The 19,932-nt window shown below is 42.1% G+C and overlaps 2 protein-coding genes, 1 long non-coding RNA gene and 1 other non-coding gene across 9 annotated transcripts in view; 3 read left to right on the plus strand and 1 right to left on the minus strand.

Annotated features, from left to right (window-relative positions):
- The window catches only part of Ctps2 (CTP synthase 2), a 100,542-nt gene extending 93,699 nt beyond the window's left edge, over positions 1-6,843 (minus strand). For 3 of the 6 annotated variants that reach the window (XM_027927425.2, XM_071606266.1, XM_071606270.1), the window contains exon 1: positions 6,520-6,843. The gene's annotated coding sequence lies outside the window, so the exon portion shown is untranslated. Of the gene's footprint in view, positions 1-3,725; positions 3,879-6,075; positions 6,128-6,519 lie in introns of those variants that run through there. The other 3 variants (XM_071606267.1, XM_071606268.1, XM_071606269.1) reach the window with 3 other exon arrangements.
- Positions 6,844-12,571: 5,728 nt separating this feature from the next.
- Positions 12,572-19,932, plus strand: part of Syap1 (synapse associated protein 1) — a 32,365-nt gene continuing 25,004 nt past the window's right edge. Inside the window, exons 1-2 of the mRNA XM_027927394.2 lie at positions 12,572-12,925; positions 18,868-18,986. Of these exons, the coding sequence (XP_027783195.2) occupies positions 12,733-12,925; positions 18,868-18,986 (312 nt within the window). The 5' untranslated portion in view covers positions 12,572-12,732. The remainder of the gene's footprint in view (positions 12,926-18,867; positions 18,987-19,932) is intronic.
- Positions 14,006-14,967, plus strand: LOC139703094 (uncharacterized). The gene is made up of 2 exons (XR_011705583.1): positions 14,006-14,224; positions 14,746-14,967. It is a non-coding gene; the product is annotated as an uncharacterized lncRNA (long non-coding RNA).
- On the plus strand, positions 18,452-18,524 carry Trnaa-agc (transfer RNA alanine (anticodon AGC)). Its single transcript has one exon. It is a non-coding gene; the product is annotated as a tRNA-Ala (tRNA).

Below are 19,932 nucleotides of genomic sequence, written 5' to 3' on the forward strand. Positions count from 1 at the left end.
GAACCTAGTGCCTCACACATGCCAGGCAAGTGCTCTACCATTGAGCCACAACCCAAGCCCCCATGCCTGCTTCTTCATCTGTAAAATGGAATAACGATACCAAATGCTTGGAATATTATTTGATGCTAAAAAGAAATGAGTTATCGGGCTGGGGCTGTAGCTCAGTGGTAGAGCATTTGCCTTGCATGTGTGAGGCAATGGGTTCTATCCTCAGCACCACATAAAAATAAATAAAGATATTGTATCTACCTACAACTAAAATAAATAAATAGAATAATTCTTCTCTCTTGCAAACTTATCCTGGTTTTTTTTTTAAAAAAAAAAAAAAGAAAGAAAAAGAAAAAGAAAGAAAGAAAAAGAAATGAGCTATCAAGCCAGGAAGACATGGAGGAATTTTAAATGCATGTTACAAAGTGAAAGAAGCCAATCAAAAAAAGCTACATACTGTATGACTTCAACTATATGACATTTTGGAACAGGCAGAACTACAGCAACAGTAAAAAAAGATCAGTGGTTGCCAGGGAGTAGGAGGGAGATACGGATGAATAGGCAAAACATGAGGGATTTTAAAGGCAGTGACACTATTCTCTGTATGATATGATAATGGTGAACACATGGCATTACACATTTGTCATGACAAAGATTCTTTGCTTGGCCAAACTTCTGAATATCCTGTACACTTTCATGTAAAGCCAGTTTTAGCAAAGAACCCTGCTAAGTCCATTTAGCAAGAACACTGCACCCTCAATATTTGATCATCATTGATATCTGATCAGAGTCCTCATTCTGCGCCATCTCCCATGTGATGTGTGATCCTAGTCTGTCCCTCTTACTGCTGTTATATTCTTTTTCCCATCCCCTGGCCACTATGCCCCAACACCCTGCTCCTCAGGTATAAATTCCCCCTTTTCCATGCTATATTTGGAGTTGAGCCCAATCTCTCTCCCCTGATTCCAGACCCCATTGCAGTGGTCCTAATGCAATGGACCTAATGCAATGGCCCTGAAAAAAACTCTTCTTATAGTGCTTTAACAAGTGTCATTGAACGATTTTTTTTTTTTTTTTTTTTTAACAATTAAGGTACCAAAGCTCAGATAGGATCAGCTTCATCATTGATTCCCTGAGCCTCTCACCCAGGACCCAAAGTAAGTGCCTTTGCAGGCTTTGTCTTCACTCTTTTTTAAAAAAAAATATTTATTTTTTAGTTTTCGGTGGACACAACATCTTTATTTTATTTTTTATGTGGTGCTGAGGATCGAACCCAGCGCCCCGTGCATGCCAGGCAAGCGCGTTACCGCTTGAGCCACATCCCCAGCCCTGTCTTCACTCTTGATTGACTGATCTGGGATTCATTCATCCGTGAGTCAGAACCATTGACTGTTACTGGCTGCTTTCACACTAGGGTGGCACAGTTGAATCTGGTGCCAACCAAGACATTCCGTCCCACAAAGCCTGAAATATTTATTACCTGACTTTTACAGAAAAACGTTTTCTGATGCCTGATGTTATGGGGAGGGCATAGAGTAAAAGCTTAAGATTTGAGGCCGGGAGTGTAGCTCAGTAGTAGAGCCCATGCCTAGCATGCAAGGGGCCCTAGGATCCATCCTCAGTGACAATAAAAAAGAAAAACATAAAGATGGCTATTAAGTATTTTTATTTTTTTACATTTATTTTATTTATTTATATGTGGTGCTGAGGATGGAACCCAGGGCCTCGAACATACTAGGCGAGCACTTTACCACTGAGCCACAACTCCAGCCCCAGCTATTAACTATTAACATCTTTTTGCTTTTTGATTGTTGTTGTTGTTTTCCAGTGCTGGAGATGGAACCCAGGGCCTCTTGCCTGCTAGGCAAGTGCTGTACCACTGACCAACACCCCCCATTTATGGTTATTATTTATTATTATATCTTATATTATTATGAATATATCCATTTTAACTAAGAGTGCTGAACATAATCTTTTTCATTATTCAGTTTTACTACTGAAGAATATCCAAGCCAGGTGTGGTGGCACAAGCCTATAATGCCAAAGACTTGGGAGGCTCAGGCAGGAGGATCCCAAATTCAAGGTCAGCCTGGGCAATTTAGCAAGACCCTGTCTCAAAAAAAAAAATGTTTCTTTATAAACTAGGGGTTGTGGCTCAGTGGTAGAGTGCTTGCCTCATACATGGGAGGTACTGGGTTTGATCCTCAGCACCACATAAAAACAAATAAATAAATTAAAGGTATTGTCTCCACCTACAACTAAAAAAGTTTTTAAAACAACTGAGGGTGCTGGGGTTGTGGCTCAGTGGTAGAATGCTTGCCTTGCATGTGTAAGGCCCTTGATCCTCAGCACCACATAAAAATAAATAAATAAAAATAAAAATATTGTGTCCATCTACAACTAAAAAAAAAAAACGGGGGGTAGCCGGCTATGATGGGACATGTCTATAATCCCAGTGGTTCCAGAGGCTGAGGCACGAGGATCACAAATTCAAAGCCAGCATCAGCAACTAAGGCACTAAGCAATTCAGTGAGACCCTGTCTCTAAATAAAATACAAAATAAAACTGAGAATATGGTTCAGTGGTTGAGTGGCCCCGAGTTCAATCCCCAGAGCCCCCCCCAAAAAAAAAACTGAGGATATAGTTCAGTGGTAAAATATCCCTGGATTCAATCCCCAGTACCAAAAAAAAAAAAAAATCCCAAAAGGAAAATTAAAAGAAAATATGTTAGGCTGGGGTTGTGGCTCAGTGGTAGAGCATTTGCCTAGCACATGTGAGGCACTGGGTTCAATCCTCAGCACCATACACAAAACAATAAAGAATTGTGTCCATCTACAACTAAAAATATTTTTTTTAAAAAAGAAAATATGTCCTAAGGAATTTTTATTTTTCTTCTGTTGTCTGATGCAAATGTTTAACAAGTCAAATATCTTGATTTTCTTTGAGTACCATCATTTTCCCTTGAGTGTGTGCAGAGGCCATCTGCTCTTGTAATTTTACCAGTACAACAAAGTACTTCCTTAATGGTATTATTTGTGTAGTCGTGGCAGGCAAATGGGCAATTCCTTGAGACTGCTAATATGAAATTACAACTGCCAAAAAAAGAGAAACTAACAAAAGTTAATAACTATACATCTCATTTTTTTGTTACAATTCACACATTTTTTTAAAGTACTTGGAAATTAAGCATAAATGCATTCAGGTGGAAACAATTTCAGTTACCCATCCATTATTTGTATCTCTTCCTCAAAGAAATGCCCATACTGATTTTGTACCTTCCTCTGCTTATCTTTCAAAACAAACTATCTTAACAGCTACCACACTTAAGACTAATCTCACTTCAGAGCTATGAGTTTCATTTGAAATAGCTATTGGTCAGCTGAACTAAGATATACTTGTTCCATCCCAAATGTCCTCCCTAAATCCCTGGGCCTGCCTTACTCTACCATGGTATGGTCACATTCAGAATCACTACACTTCTTCCTACTAATCTGATCTATATATTTATAGCCTAAATGATTCTCATTCCAAACCCAGAATTCTCTTGTAAATCCCAAATGTAATTGATATTCATATCTTTCCACTTTTATTGCTCCATATCTTACTTATCCCACTATTGATCTATAGTCAGACAAACTAGATTCACTTACATCTATGATCCTAAACAAATTCTTTAACTTTTCAAAACCTTATATTCCTCAATTCATGCAATATACAGGGCTAAAGACAGTAGCTACCTTAGAGAGCTGTGCAAGAATTTACAAACAGGGTGCCTAAGGGCAAAATGGCGCCCAGCTGTTATTCTTCACATCCACCTATTTATTGATTCCATCAGTGAGCTCACAAGTGTTTATTGAACACTTATTTCATGCTTGATGTGTTCCCAGGTCCTAGGGATGAGGGATGAACAAAAAGTCAAGGTTCTGCCCTCTTGGAGTTTACTTTTCTTGTGAGATTAAGGGGCAAGTAAACTGTCATACTGTTCAAATGACTTCCTGTTTGTTAAAGTCAGCAAAAATCAAAGTGTGCCATGAAAGTAATGGTCAAGAAAACTGGAAGACAATCATGTGAAGTCACAAGATGCCAGATAATTTTTCATATAAGAAAATGCTTATTTTATGTGGAAAAAATGCAGGTATAAAATTGAATAAAAATATCTCAAATATGCTTTTTAAAATTAAGATAAGTCAGGCATGGTAGCACATGCCTGTAAGTCCCACCACGCAGGAGGATTGCAAGTTCCAGGCTAGATTGGGAAATTTAGTTAGACCCTGTCTCAAAATAAAATAAAAAGGGCTGGGGATGTAGCTCAGGTATAGTACACCATGGGTTCAATCCTCAGTACCTCAAAAAGGAAAGAACAACAGGGGGAGGGGGAAGGGGAGAGACAGAGAAAATAAATAAATAAATAAAAGCACTGGGGATATAACTCAGTGGTAGAGCGACCCTAGGTTCAATTCCCAGTACCAAATATATATATATAAAATTAAGATCAAAGTCGTAACTGTCAAGATCTTAATTTGATAGAAAATAATACACCATTTTCCTGTGTAATTCTACATCATGTACAACCAGACAAACAAGAAGTTATACTCCATTTATGTATGATGGGTCAAAATACATTCTGTCATGTCTAACTAATTAGAACAAATTAAAAATTTTTAAAAATACACCATGTTAAATTTTAATATATTTAGGTGATTGGGTTTTAGACAATTATTAGTTTTCAGTATTTCAAAAACACAAGATTCCCTTTTAAGGTACAAGAGTCCTTTTTGAAAAATATAACTTAATAGTAAAAGGTGGGCCTAATTCTACCTCATCTCAACAAACAAGTAAGTTTGAAAGAAGTTTTAAAACTGCAAGGTAGGCTGTTTGAAATCACTTCCTCCAATAAGGATGATTTCTGGTATGAAGATCCAAGTTTTTCATTTACTCAAATGTGGTGAACAGAACCAAATAGGAAATAGAACAGTGTTAGCAGAGCTGCCTGATAAAAATACTACACAGTAAGTCAGGTTAGTAATTTAAAATTTTCTAGTAGCCACGTTTAAAAAATAAAGAGAGGGCTGGGGTTGTGGCTCAGTGGTAGAGCACTTGCCTGGCATGTGTGAGGCACTGGGTTCAATCCTTAGCATCACATAAAAATAAATAAACAAAATACATATATTGTGTCCATCTACAACTAAAAAAATATATTTTAAAAATAAAGAGAAATGAGGTTAATTTTAATAACATATCTAACTCAATGTATTCACAATTATAATTAATAAAAGAATTCAGGTGTAAGATTGTTCCTTTTTTGTTTTGTTTGGCAGCACTGGGGATCCAATCCAATGGTGCTTTATTACTGAGCTACAATTCTGACCCTTTATTTTTTTGAGACAGGGTCACATTAAGTTGCCAGGTCTGGCCTGGAACTTGCAATCCTCCTGCCTCAGCCTCCCCAGTCACTGGGCTTACAAGCCAGCACCACGGCGCCCCTCATGTTACCACCTTTTACTAATCAGGTGCTTTTACTTAAGCATATCTCTATTCAGATTTGCCAACTTTCAGGTGTTCAATGGCCACATGTGGCCAGTGACTCCTACATTAGATCAGAAAAGCAAAGAGCAACTAAAAGCACCCAGAGGCACCAAGGTACACCTTCTCAATAACCGCCATTTACAAACCAATGTAAGTCAAACACAACAGAGTACTTTCTGAAAGAGCCCATTTTATGAAGTTCAAAATTTACAGGCAAAACTAAGCCAAGAACAGCAATCAAAACAGTGCAGGGGTGGGAAGGTGGAGTTACTGGAAAGGGGCACAAGGGAACTTTCTGGGGTGATATAAATGGTCTTAAGTCTATGATGGGTGGTAGTTAATGGATGTATAATTTGTCAGTCCCATCGATCTGCAGACTTAAAACGTGGCATTTTATTGTATATAAACTATGCATTGATTTTTGTTGTTTAATTTTTCCCCAAAAAGCTATTTTGTAGCAATAGCGTAGTTCTGCACTCTGAGCAGTAACCAGCTAATACACCAGGAATGCGAGGGTCGTTGTTTAACCGGGGCAGTAGGGCCAGGAGAAAACAGAAAGACCTTGTTCCTTAAGCTGATCACCAGCCTCGCCCGATTCCCGCGCGGGGCTTCACTTCCGCCAACGCCATCTCAGGGCTCTGGGGGGGCAGGAGAAATGGGGCTGGGGGCGCGGGTGGCGCGGGAGTGCGCCCCAGGGACGTGCCGCTCCCGACCCCGGACCACCGGCAGCCTCAGGACTGTCTCTGATCGCCCTGGGCAAGAGTGGGCGTCCAGCCGGGCCGCGAAGGTCTGCAAGCGCGAAGTGCAGGGCGCACTCCGCTGCCAGCGGGACTCGGACTCTGCGCCAGGGAAGGCGCGGGCGCCATCGCGAGGGGACAAAGGCTCCTAGCTCTCCAGTGCATAGGGACTAGGGGAGTAGGACGGGGGCAGGGAGGCCCGGGAGGCTCGGGATGGCCCAGGCGCCGCGGCCCTGGGGGTCGGGGGAAGGCCCAGCAGGGGAGTTACCTGCGCAGTGGTGCTGGCGCCTTGCAGGGAGGCTGGTGCGGGCTCCGCCCCGCGGCCAGCCTGGCGCTCACCTGTCGAGCTGAGAAGGGGGCCGCCTCTGGGGTTGTCCGGAGTCGCCACCGGGTCCTTCCTGCCGCCCGCACCGCGGAGCCCTCCTCGCCCACCTTCCCCTCTCCGCTTGGCTACTGGCCTCGCTGACTCACGCTAGTGAGCTTGGGTTTGCAACCGTGTTTTGTGCGATCGTCCAAAACAAGCGCCTAAAAAGTGATTCCTCCGGACACAGGCAGCTCCCGACACCCCCTGCTCTGGCCGCCCTTGGCCTCAGGCCTCGCTCAGCCCAGGCCTGCTCCTCCCTCCCTCTCGTGGCTCACTTTGCACAGACACTTCGGGTGTGCAGTGAATTCCACGGTTCCCGCCGAGATCTGGTTTCCCGGCCAACCGAGACCTTCAATCGGGTCCCCCGCGAACTTCACTCGCCACAGTCGTTTGTGGATCACTAGAATGCGGGAATTCTCTTTCCTCCTAAGAAGATTTAGGAGGAAAACAAAAGGGTATTTCTGCCCTAGTTGAGCTCAGGTCTGGTGGGAGGTTTACATATCTATCTATGGGAAGCAGTGAATTTCCATAGAACAATACTTGCTACTGCGCATCAGGGACGACGCGGGGGGGGGGGCAACTAAGACTTTACAGAGTGACTTTTTTTTTAAAAAAGTGTTTGTAGGATGGTTGGTACTAGGAAGGGACCTGGAAGGTTGTTTAGGCGAACACAAAACTGTAAACAAACCTCTGAAGGAGAAAGACTAACTGAATAGAAAGAGTTGAAGTAAACCAAAGATTCAGGATAGTCGTAAAATTTTTAATTACCAGTGTGAGACACTAGCGCGACAAGTTACACCTAGTGGAGTTTAGACATTATAATTGTGAGTTGGGGGGCGAGGTGGGGGTGCATGCCTGTAATCCCAGCAACTCTCGGAGGTTGAAGTAGGGAGGCTGAGGCAAGAGGATCAAATTCCAGGCTAGTCTGAACAACTCATCAAGACCCTGTCTAGAAATGAACTTTAAATAGGACTTGACATATACTTAAGTGGTAGAGACCTGACCTACTTGCAAGCCCCTGGGTTCTATCCCCAGCAAGGGCACAACAGGAATAATAATTGTGTAGTGCTGTCCAGTTATAATTTTGCAACATATCTATATCTATCAGTAGATAAAGATCTGATTGGTAAGACCAGAGTTTGCTGGTGGAGTCCAGTAGGGCAAGAGGAAGGTGCAGAAGTGGACAGTGCTAGAAGGATGCAATTGTAGTAATGGATGACCGGTCTAGTCCTAGAGGACAGGAACTGAAACCAGCAGAGAACTGATAGGCTGAGAGAAAGGAAAGAGAAAGGCCCAAAGAGAGTACTAGAGGACTGGCCAGTTGGCAGCAGTGTGATATTGAAGGCAAAGATTTCAAAGCTGAAGCAATTCAGGAGCTAGTTGCGGTAGCACAGACCTGTAGTCCCAGCAATTCAGGAGGCTCCCAAGTTCCAAACCAGCCTCAGCATTTGAGCAAGACCCTGTCTCCCCCATACACACTGGGAATTGAAGTCAGGGGCACTCAACCACTGAGCCACATCCTAGCCCTATTTTGTATTTTATTTAGAGACGGTCTCACTGACTTGCTTAGCGCCTCACTAAATTGCTGAAGCTCACTTTGAACTCACGATCCTCCAGTCTCAGTCGCCCGAGCTGCTGGGATTATAGGCGTGTGCCGCCACGCCTGACTGCAAGACCCTGTCTTTAAATATAGATAGAGAGAGAGAGATAGAGATAGATAGATAGATAGATAGATAGATAGATAGATAGATAAATGGGGCTGGGGATGTAGCTCAGTGGTAAAGCGCCCATGGGTTCAATCCCTGGTACCAAAAGATATAAAAAGGCTGGGCACTGTGGCACATGCCTGTAATCCCAGCAGCTCAGGAGGCTGAGACAGTAGCATTGGGAGTTCAAAGCCAGCCTCAGCAATTTAGCGAGGTACTAAGCAACTTGTGAGATCCTGTGTCTAAATAAAATAAAAAATAGGGCTGGGGAGCTCAGTGATTGAGTGCCCCTGGTTTCAATCCCTGGTACAAAAAAAAAAAAAAAATTACACACACACACACAAAGCAATTCCAGAAGATGAAACAAAGAGATGGCTGCTGAAATAGAATAGAAAAGTGAGATGGGGATGCCAGGACTAGGGTCTAGTGCCTGGAGGCCCTCTTTTTGAACATGGTGGAAGGGGGCAGAAGGATGGTGAACAGAGCTTACTCCATCGAGACCAAGGAACTTCCGGGGAATGTGGGGGAGTGTCCCCGAAGCTGACAGATGACTGCAACTAAGAAGGTTGCCTGGTGCCGGGGGAGGGTTGCTAATGCCTGTAATCCCTGTGACTTGGGAGGCTGAGTCAGGAAGATCACCAGTTCAAAGCCAGCCTAAGCAAAAAGTAAGGCCCTAAGCAACTCAGTGAGACCCTGTCTAGTATGCTGTTTTTAAGTCCTTTGGGTATAGACGAAGGAGTGGGATAGCTGGGTCAAATGGTGGTTCCATTCCCAATTTTCCAAGAAATCTCCATACTGAAAAGCTAATGAATTTCTAAGCTAAGCAGATCTTTCCCCGCCACAGATTAAAGAGTAGTGTTATGGAAGAAACAGGAGGAGCTTGGGATACTGAGTTCTTTTGGGAAAATAAGCAGAGACATCACTTAGCAGGGTATCCTTGCAGAAGACCCCAGGTCTCCCCCCAATCCTGCCCCAGTGGGGGAGAATAAAATAAGATTACCTTGTAAAAAGGCTGGAAGCACAGAGAAGCTTGTTAATGAAACAAGTCTTCTTACAGAGGGCAGAGTGGAAGGGATGCTTTTAAAGGGATTGATGTGGATAATAATACTTTACACCTGGGGTGTTTGTAAGGTTCCCTTGCACATTTCAGAACTTCACTTTCCGTTTACCCTTTTTGGAATGAGGAACCCGAGGCTCTGGTATTACACTCACCTGTAATACCAGAGACTCTCGAGGCCCGGGCTGGGGATGTAGCTCAATGATAGAGTGCCCCTGGGTTCAATTCCAGTGATGGAAAGGTCTTGACCAAAGACAATTAGTTAATATGAGTAGCAAAGCCAGGGGCATCAATATCAAATGTCTGGCCCCACAGCCAGACTCTTCATCACGGGATACAGGACCTGATCCAGTTATCTTATTCTATTATTCTATGAGGCTAGTGGATGAAACATATTTTGCAAATACAAAGGAAGGGGGCTATTATGGTAAATATTGCATCTGGAGTTTGGAAATTTAACTATGACCTGGGCACAGGGCACAGTTCATGAGCATCTGCTCATGAAAAACATAAACAGAAAAAAAAATTTTTTGATAAGAGTGCATATTGAGGGGCTGGGGATGTGGCTCAGTGGTAAAACCCTTGGTTAGGGTGAAAAAAAAGAAAGAGCAGATTGATCAGGTACAATGGCACTCACCTGTAATACCAGAGACTCTCGAGGCCTGGGCTGGGGATGTAGCTCAATGACAGAGTGCCCCTGGGTTCAATTCCCAGTGATGGAAAAAAATGGGGGGGGCAGATTGACTGAATTGTACATGATAAAGATGTGTCCTCATTCAGTAGGTGTCTATTCATGGACTACTACCCACATGACATTGTACTGGACCCTCAATCTGATTTTTTTAAAAAAAGAAGCCGGCGTGGGGGGCACACCTGTATTCCCAGCTGCTTGGGAGACTGAGGCAAGAGGATCGTGAATTCAGAGCCTGCCTCAGCAATTTATCCAGGCACTACGTGACTCAGTGAGACCTTCTCAACAAGAAATACAAAAAGGCTAGGGTGTGGCTCAGTGGTTAAGTGCCCCTGGGTTCAATCCCCTGTACCCCCCCAAAAAAAGCCATACACACACACACACACATATACATATACACATACACACATTTACCATTGAATTATACACTTTTAAACATGTCAGTAAAGCTGAGACGGGGAAAAAAACAGGTCAGGCTTGTTAAGATAAAGTCCTGAACCTGAATAAAATGTAAATATAGTTCAGTTTGGAATCATTGGCAACCATCCAGAATAGATTGCTGGAGTTGTTTGTGTGTGTATGTGTGTGTGTGTGTATATATATATATATATATATATATATATATATATATATGTATATATGTAATAGACATAATCATCCAGCGTCAATAATTACCAACACATGGCCAGAGTTGTCTAATCTATTACCTGTCCATTTGCCCCCAATTTACCCCCATCTTGTATTAATTTGAAGCAAATTCCATACATGGTATCATTTCTTTGGTCAATTCCTCAGTACAGTACAATTTATATTTAAAATATAAAACTTTAAGAACATACATATATAATACCATCACCACTTTTTTTTTTTTGTACTGGGGATTGAACTTAGGGGCATTTAACACATCTTGGTCCTTTTATTTTTTATTTTAAGACAGGGTCTATGGGGCTGCGGTTGTGGCTCAGCGGTAGAGCGCTCGCCTTGCACTTATAAGGCGCTGGGTTCGATCCTCAGCACCACATAAAAATAAATAAATAAAATTTAAAAAAAAAGACAGGGTCTAAGTTGCTGAGGACCTCTCCAAGTTGTAGAGGGGCTGGCCTTGAATTTGTCATCCTCCCCCAGCCTCTGGAGTAGATGGGATTACAGGTGTGCTCCACTAAAACTTTTCAAATTTTCACAATTCCTTAATTTCACAATTATTCAGTGTCCAAATTTCCAATTATAAGCATCATAATTTTTTTCAAAGTTTCTGCTGAATTAGGATCCTAATAAAATGCACAAGTAGCCTCTTTTCTCCCTGTGTTCTAGGGACAAACGAGGCAAGGCACCAAAGACAGCAGGAACAGTTTTATTTGGCTGCAGCCAGGTTCAGAGGGCATAGCTTTTGCTGTAATCAATTAATCCCCTGAACCCCGAGTTCAGGTAGTTTTATACCCAGCATGTAAAGGGAGGGGCTCAAGTTCACAGTCTGCAGAAGCAGCAGCTTTCTCTTTCACTGTTTTGAGCAAGTTAACCCTTCAAGGACAACACCTGGGAAGGGGAGAGCTTCTTCTTCCTTTCTTTCCTCCCCCTGCCAGCTGTTACCATGGAGTCCAATTGCTAACTTATCTTAAAAATGTAGACATCTCTGTGAAGCCCAGCTCAAGGCCAGAGGCCTTGTTTGCACAGTTCTACAAAGTACTATACTAGATACGTTTGTGAAAACTAGTAAGGGGTGTCCAGCACCTGGAGTGCTGGTATCTTCTTGGCCAGTGGCCAAATAAAACAGGGCTACAGGAAAATAGGAAGTTTATCTACATTAAACTCTTTTGCAGAGACTCTTGCTGGCAGTCCTAAAATCAGCCATGGTGCAGATTTCTGGAGAAGCCCAGTTAAGACTTTTCTGTGGAGAAAGGGGGCGCCACTTCACCTGTAAATTGGATTTAGAAGACTTGGGTTAGCATAGTAATGCCCCAATTCATTCTACTATCTTTTATTCCCATTTGCCATGCGACCAATGCGTGGTACATCATGTACCATCAAAAGAATGAGAAGTTATACTCCATATATGTATAATATGTGAAAATACATTCTACTACCACGTATGACTGCTTAGAAAAAATAAAATAAAAAAATCTTTGAAAAGCTAAAAAAGAAGCAGCAGCAGCAGCCGCAGCCTTGGGTTAGTTTTGACTTGGGCTCAGTGGAGGTTAATTTCCGCGCTCGGGGGTGGGGGGGGGCAGGTCTAGCTGGACCTAAAAAGTGAGGCTATGTCACCAGCCCAGCTCTTAGAGGCAATCATAAAATGAAACTAGGTATGAATGTGACAAAAAAGCTGTCCAAACACTCAGGTAAATCACCTACAAATCTGGGAAGGAGGGAAAGGGGCGGAGTGGGGCTGAGCTTCTGGGGAAAGCCCTTTGTCCTTTTTCCACGCTTGCAACCAACCAATCTGTCACAATCGCTGCGGAGGGGGCGGGGTGGAGCCTTTGGACGGAAATGAGGCATGCGCGTCCACCGGTAGCGTCGTCACAGAAGGGGGTAGATGGTAGATGGGCGGCACCAGCGTCTCTGCTACTTCCGGCCATTTCCCACCGAGTCTCGCAGAGTCGAGTAGCTACTAGGCAGTTCCCACAGGGGTCTAGGGGGATCCGGACTGCGGCGGCGGCCCGGCGGGCGGGATGTTCCGAGGGCTGAGTAGTTGGTTTGGCTTTCAGCAGCCGGCGGCGGTGGACGAGCCATCCCAAGGAGACGGGCAGTCAGCGGGAGACAGTCCACCTGAGCAGCCCTCGGAGACGGTGGCAGAGTCCACCGAGGAAGAGCAGCACTCTACGGAGGACCAAGAGTTCCTCCACCAGGCCAGAGGCCTCAGCAGTGAGTCTCTCGCGATCCGGGATTGAAAGGGGGTGGGGGGTGTCCCTGGATTGCGAGCCAGGCTGGCTGGCAGGAGCGGGGGCCTGGGAGGAAGGTGGACTTGCGGATCAGTCCTCTAGAGATGAGAGATTGGTGAGAATCTGAGCAAAGCCAAAGTTTCGTCTAGCAGTCAAATCCTGTCCCTGAAGTTCCTGGTGACATGCCATCCTGAAATTTTTTTTTTTTAATCACACTTTTCTTTTACTTAGTTTTTTGTTGTTGTTGTTGTTGTTTGTTGTAGGTTTTTTTTTTTTTTTTTTTTTTGGCTGTGCTTGGCATCGAACATAGATCTGTCCTTGTGCAAGCTAGGCAAGCACTCTACCACTGAGCTGCAACCCCAGCTCTCTGCAAAGTTTTCTTTTTTAATTTTATTTATTTTATTCATTTTAGTTGTTGACAAACCTTTACTTTTTATTTATATATGGTGCTGAGAATGGAATCCATTGCCTCACACATTCAAGGCAAGTGCTCTACCAGTGAGCCACAACCCCAGCCCCTCTGCAAAGTTTTTAAATCATTGGCAGCAGGGCCACAGTGGGTCTGGTCCCATTTGTCTTCAGGTTTTACAAATAATCTGCTTTGTTCAACAGGTCACGTTTCACCTTTACCCATTCACCCCACAGTGGGCTGAAGTCTTGGAAAAAATGCTTTTCTGCCCTTAGGGTAGAACGTGTTATCTCAAGTAAATAGATAGTTCCTGAATTCCTCAGTCCTGGTTGGTCATCTTGAGTGCAAGAGGACCTTTTTCTTGATGTGGAAAAAGAGCGGTCAATTGTCAAATTACTTAGATGTTTTATGAACCATGTCTCATTTCATCTGTTAACCCGTTAAGTCCCCAGTTTTCAATTCTTTGAACACAGATGTTCAAATACTATTTTGAAGTTACCATAAGTGATATGTTTGTTTCTCAATTTAAGTTTTTACAGGTGATCCACATCTGGGATGGTGGGACAAAATGGGTTTAACATCCTCGTGATTTGGGGGAACAAGCCTGAGCTACTGGATTGAAGTTATGCTGATAGTAAATGGTAGAGGTGGTATTTTAATCTGTCTAATTTCAAAGTGGTGCTTTTTTTTTTAGAGGGCGGTATTGGGGATTGAACTTGGGGGCACTTGACCACTGACCCATATCCCCAACCCTATATTGTATTTTATTTAGAGACAGAGTCTCTCTGAGTTGCTGAGCACCTCGATAAAATGCTGAGGCTGGCTTTGAACTAGCAATCCTCCTGTCAGCCTCTTGAGCTGCTGGGATTACAGGCATGTGCCACCTCTCTGTTTTGAATTTACAGTTTAGTTATGGGGGCACAGGCAGTACAATACGCATGAAAAATATAAATGCATGCTGTAGTGATTCTGATTCTGAAGAAACCTTCAAGAAACATAGGCCTAGCTAAAGCAGAGAGGGTCTATTAGGTGGTTGAGATAGATGAAAGTGGGATAAAGTTATGAACTGTGAACTATAACGTGTAGGTATTTACATGATTAAATAGAACCATTTTCATGTCATAAGGAGAGAATCAAAGTTGGTTTCTTAAAACTTAGGGCTTTACTGTTGATTTGAAATCTTATATTTCAATTTAGTAATAAAGACCTCTGAACAGTTTTTAATAAATGTCTTCTGGATGGCTGGGGGTGTGGCTTAGGGTGGAGCACATGCCTAGCATTTATGACATCATGGGTTATGAGGTCAATCGCCAGCATCACAAAGAGGAAAAAATGTAGTTTTGATAGGGTTGACTACTTTGGAGCTAATGTTGCCATCTTTCTTTCCTCACCAGGTTCTCTTTTGATATTTGAGGAGACTGGGGTTAGACGGAAGTTCCTGCCCACTCACACATTGTTTGTAATTTGAAAGTTTCAGAATAAATGAAAGCTCTTGCTTCTAAAATTTATGTGGTTCTAGGACTGTGTAAAGGGTCAGGTATATACACAAACTTTGAGAGAAATAAGACAGATGATCAGATAGTTTGAAAACTGAAATTAAACATCTCTGAGCCTAATTCCCCGTGAGTAGATTGGTTTCTTTAATTTTTTGAAATCTACATGGATTCTCCTAGGAACCTCCTTTGTTCTGCACACCTTTGTTGAGTGCCTGCCTCAACTGGACCTTAGGTGCTTTCTGTTGATAGTGATCTATTTATGAATTTAGGCCTTTCACCAGTTACCAATGGTGGACATCCAGGCTACATTCCTCTCTCTCACCCAAAACCAAACCTGATCCTTGGATCTTTCCCACCCCCATAAGTTTATGATGTCCTGTGGTCACTGTCTTCAAAGAGGGAACAGTACAGGAACTCAAGAATTCCTCCTTTCAGCTGGTAGCACACACCTGTAAACCCAGTGACTTGGGATGCTGAGGCAGGAGAGTCTTGAGTTCAGAGCCAGCCTCAGCAACTTAGCAAGGCCCTAAGCAACTTAGTGAGACCCTCTCTCTAAACAAAATATAAAAAGGGCTGAGGATGTGGCTCAGTGATTAAGTGCCCCTGGGTTCAATCCCTGATACAAAAAAAAAAAATTCTCCTTTCCCCTTAAAGGCACCATGCCCCAAAGTAACTTCTATTTACTACAGATCGGTTGGTGTTTGTTAGTCAACCAAATCAGAGCATTATCTGGACTCTTAAATAAAAGCAAAACAACAAAAAAATACCCTGTATTTCTGGGAGTTTTAAGAATCTGAGTCATTCACACAGCTTTTTAATTTTTTTTTTTTTTTTAGTTGTTGATGGACCTATATTTTATTTATTTATTTATATGTGGTGCTGAGAATCAAACCCAGTTCCTCACACATGCTAGGCAACCCTCTATCACTGAGCCACAACTTCAGCCCATTCACACAGTTTATACTCTTGGGAAGGTAGCCAATATTTTCAAGTTATGGCTTTTTCAGCATAGTCCCTATAAGATCAGCCTGTGCCCAGGAATAGAGGTCTGGCCACCTCTTCTAATTGCTCTTTTGAGGATTGCTACTGCAGTGGGACTTTGTGAATAAAGGCATCCTCCCTTTTTTTCCCTATAGAGAAAATCCATCTCAAGTTCCAGATGCCTGACTTAGAAACTAAGAAGACTCCAAAAATTAGTGTGTACATAGGAAAAGTAATGTGTCTGCTTTCATGTAGAAGTAGACTATCTAATTGAGTTCCAGTGACCGCAGTTTTGATGACAGAGTCAGATACACAGTACAAATGGTCATGAGCTTGAATCCCATGGCTTATGCACAATATCCTTTAGAATTGGGGGTTTTAGTTCAAAAAAAGAAATATCTTAGGGACATTGCTTTAGAAATGATTTTCATTTTGTGAGATGTCAGGCCTAAAATTGACAGGTGAAATTGTCATATGAGAAGTGAAAAGAAATTTCTAATTAGATGTGGGTAAAAGTAATAATTTTCTGCCCTTCAAAGTCCCCAAAACCACCTCAGTTCAATGATTGGTTAGGAGGACTCACAGCTCTGATTTATCACAATGAAGATGGCAAAGTTAGCAAAAGGAAAAGGTGCATGAGGCAAAGTCCAGAGGAAGCCAGTGGAGTCACAGGACATGCTTAATTCGTCCAGCAGTGAGTTGCGACAATGCATGTGAAATGTTCTCTACCAGGGAAGCTCTTTAGAAAATGAGTGCCCAGGATTTTTATGGATGGCAGGTCACACAGGCACCCTATGTCTACAATGTACTGTAATTCCAGACTCCAGAAGGAAAGCAGGTGTTGACTATGAACCATAATATTCACACACAGTTCAGTGAGCCACTCTCACAGTTTGGGGAGTGGTAGAAACCCTACTGAAATCCAAGTTGCCAAACACTAGCCAATAGCCAATCTTGAAAGCAGGCCTTTTAGGGGGTGAGGTATAACTCAGTGGTAGAGTGAGCACTTACCTAACACATGCAAGGTGCTGGATTTGATCCCTAGAAACACACACACACACACACAGGCCATTCCAAAGATAGCGGTCTTGGGCCTGCCCAGTTGAATGAATACTCTTGTTGTCTTTGATTCCTTTATTTATTTAGGCTAATAAATTCCTAGAAGGTGAGAATTATGCTTTTTCAAGCCTCGGTGTGATCAGTAAAATGCCCAGGTAGTCACTAAAATGTAAGAATTGAGATTATTATGCTAAAAGACCACTTTTTCAATGAAATTTCTCCCTTAGGGGCTGGGGTTGTGGCTCAGCAGTAGAGCACTTGCCTAGCACGCGCAAGGCCCTGGGTTCAATCCTCAGCACCACATATAAACAAATAAAATAAAGGTATTTTTAAAATTTCTCCCTTAGATTAAAATGACAGTTTAAATTCAAAATGGATTTCTGAAGGAAAAAAAAAAATTTTTGATACTACGGATTGGATCCAGGGGTGCTTTACCACTGAGCTACAACCCCAGCTTTTTTATTTTGAGACAGGGTCTGGCTAAATTGCTGAAGCCGACCTTGAATTTGCAATCGTCCTTCAGCCTCCAAAATTGCTGGGATTACAGGAATGCACCACCTCACCCAGCTATGAGAAAACCATAAAAGGAATACTCTTCTTTCAAAACTTTGTTTCTTTATCTGCAAAGAATAGCTTTACATAATAGCATGACTGTTTGTTTATACATTTTATCATACCACATTGCACATTAAACTATTTGTAACCAAAGGAGTGAATAGTTATAACTAAAGAAATGATGTTCTTTCTAAAATTCAGCATTAATTAGGTCCATCCATTCAACAAGTACTTACTGGTCACCCAGTGGGGATATAGTAGTGAATCAGACAGCCTCAATCCCTGCCCTAATGGGGCTTAGGATAGGCCTTTAGCTAAGAAGACATTCACCAAGTTATCAGTAGAGAATTATAGATATTGTTGTCCCCATCCCCAAAATATGCCAACGGAACACATCTCAGGGGCATCTACTTTTTTTTTTTCTTTTTGTACTGAGGGTGGAACCCAGGGTGCTTTACAATTGAGCTATATCCCTATCTCTTTTTTATGTGTGTATGTGTTGTACTGGGGATTGAACCCAAGGCCTTGTGCATGTGAGGCAAGCACTTTACCAACTAAGCTATATCCCCAGCCCCCATCTTATTTTTTATGTTGAGAACAGGGTATTGCTAAGTTGCTTAGGTTCTCACTAAGTTTCTAGTGCTGGCCTCAAACTTGTGATCCTCCTGTCTCAGCTTCCCAAGATGCTGGGATTACAGGCATGCACCACTGCACTTGGCTCTTATAAAATCTCTATTTAAGGGAGAAACATAATATCCATGGGTTCCATATCTGTTGGTTAAACCAGCCATGGATTGAAATATTTGAAATTGTGTCTATACTAAACATGTATAGTCTTTTCTTGTCATTATTCCCTAAACAATATAACAACTGTTTATATAGCATTTATATTGTATTAGGTATTATAAGTAATCTAGAGATATAACAGAATTATATGGGAGAAGAATGTGCATAAGTTATCATGTGAATGCCATGTGGTGCCCAACTATATATAATTCCAGCAGCAGCTGGGGATATAGCTCAGTTGGTAGAGTGCTTGCCTAGCGTGCACAAGGCCCTGGGTTCAACCCCCAGTATCACCAAGAAAGAAAAAAAAAATATGTATGATGTGTAATCCTAGCAGCTCAGGAGCCTGAGGCAGGAGGATTGTAAGTTCAATTCAGCAACTTGGCAAGGCCCTAAGCAATTCAGTGAGACCCTGTCTCTAAATGTAAGAGAAGGGCTGGGAATGTAGCTCAGTTATTAGCACCCCTGGGTTCAATCCTCAGTACCCAAAATAATAATAATTATAACAATATGAGGGACTTTAGCATCCACAGATTTTGATATCCAAGCAGGTCCTGGAACAAACCCTCTCCCAGATACCGAGGGACACCTGTAGTCATTATACTGGAATGAAACATTGATTCTCTTTATCCTTTACAGACTATCTATATAATTTCGCAAGTGCTGCCACAAAAAAGATAACTGAATCAGTTGCTGAAACGGCACAGACAATAAAGAGATCTGTAGAAGAAGGAAAAATAGATGACATCATTGAAAAGGTACACTTAAATATCTTTTGGAAGTAGAAGTATATGAAATTTATTAACAGCTAATACAATCAGTCCCCTCTTAGGAACTTTTTAAAAATGCAAGTAGGGTATCATATTCTAATAAAAATCTAGATTGTTGAGACTCTTGGGTTTTTTTTTCCTTCTCCCTGTACAGTAAGTGACTGAGATATTAATTACTTTGGTTATAAATAGCTTTGGTTTTTATTTTAATATAGTTGAAATGCCTTTATACTGTTGAATTATATAAGTAAACTTTTCATGTTGTGAGTTTAGTTATAAACTATGGCTATCTCAGGGTCTATTTATATCTTTGTGTAATTTGGTTAAGTTTTTTAAAGTCCAAGCCCATTAGGAACAACTCTGTTAAGACTCTTAAGGAGAAAGTTTGTTCATTTTTTTCCAGTGTTAATGTGCAAGCCTAGGGAATTTCATTTATGTTGATAATGATTTGAACTAAAGAGGTCATTAGTTCAGACTTAGATATGTTATTAGATGTTTTTGTTGTGTATACTCTATTAGATAATGAGATTCAACATGTCCTTTATTGTTTTTGGTTTTGGTCCCAGGAATTGAACTCGGGGGCACTCGACCACTGAGCCCCATCCCCAGCCCTGTTTTGTATTTTATTTAGAGACAGGGTCTCACCGAGTTGCTTAGTGCCTCGCTTTTTGCTGAGGCTGGCTTTGAACTCGTGATCCTCCTGCCTCAGCCTCCCAAGCTGCTGTGATTACAGGTGTGCACCACTGTGCCCAGCTTCCTTTATTGTTTAAAATTGGGTTTCACTTTTTATAACTTTATTTATTGTTTATTTATATGTGGTGCTGAGGATCGAACCCAGTGCCTCATATGTGCTAGCAAGAGCTCCATCACTGAGCCACCCAGCCCTGGGTTTCATTTTTGAATTTGAAAAGATCATGTGTCATAAAGGAAGTTT

This window comes from Marmota flaviventris, chromosome X (assembly GCF_047511675.1).
Source record: "Marmota flaviventris isolate mMarFla1 chromosome X, mMarFla1.hap1, whole genome shotgun sequence".
NCBI lineage: Eukaryota > Metazoa > Chordata > Mammalia > Rodentia > Sciuridae > Marmota > Marmota flaviventris.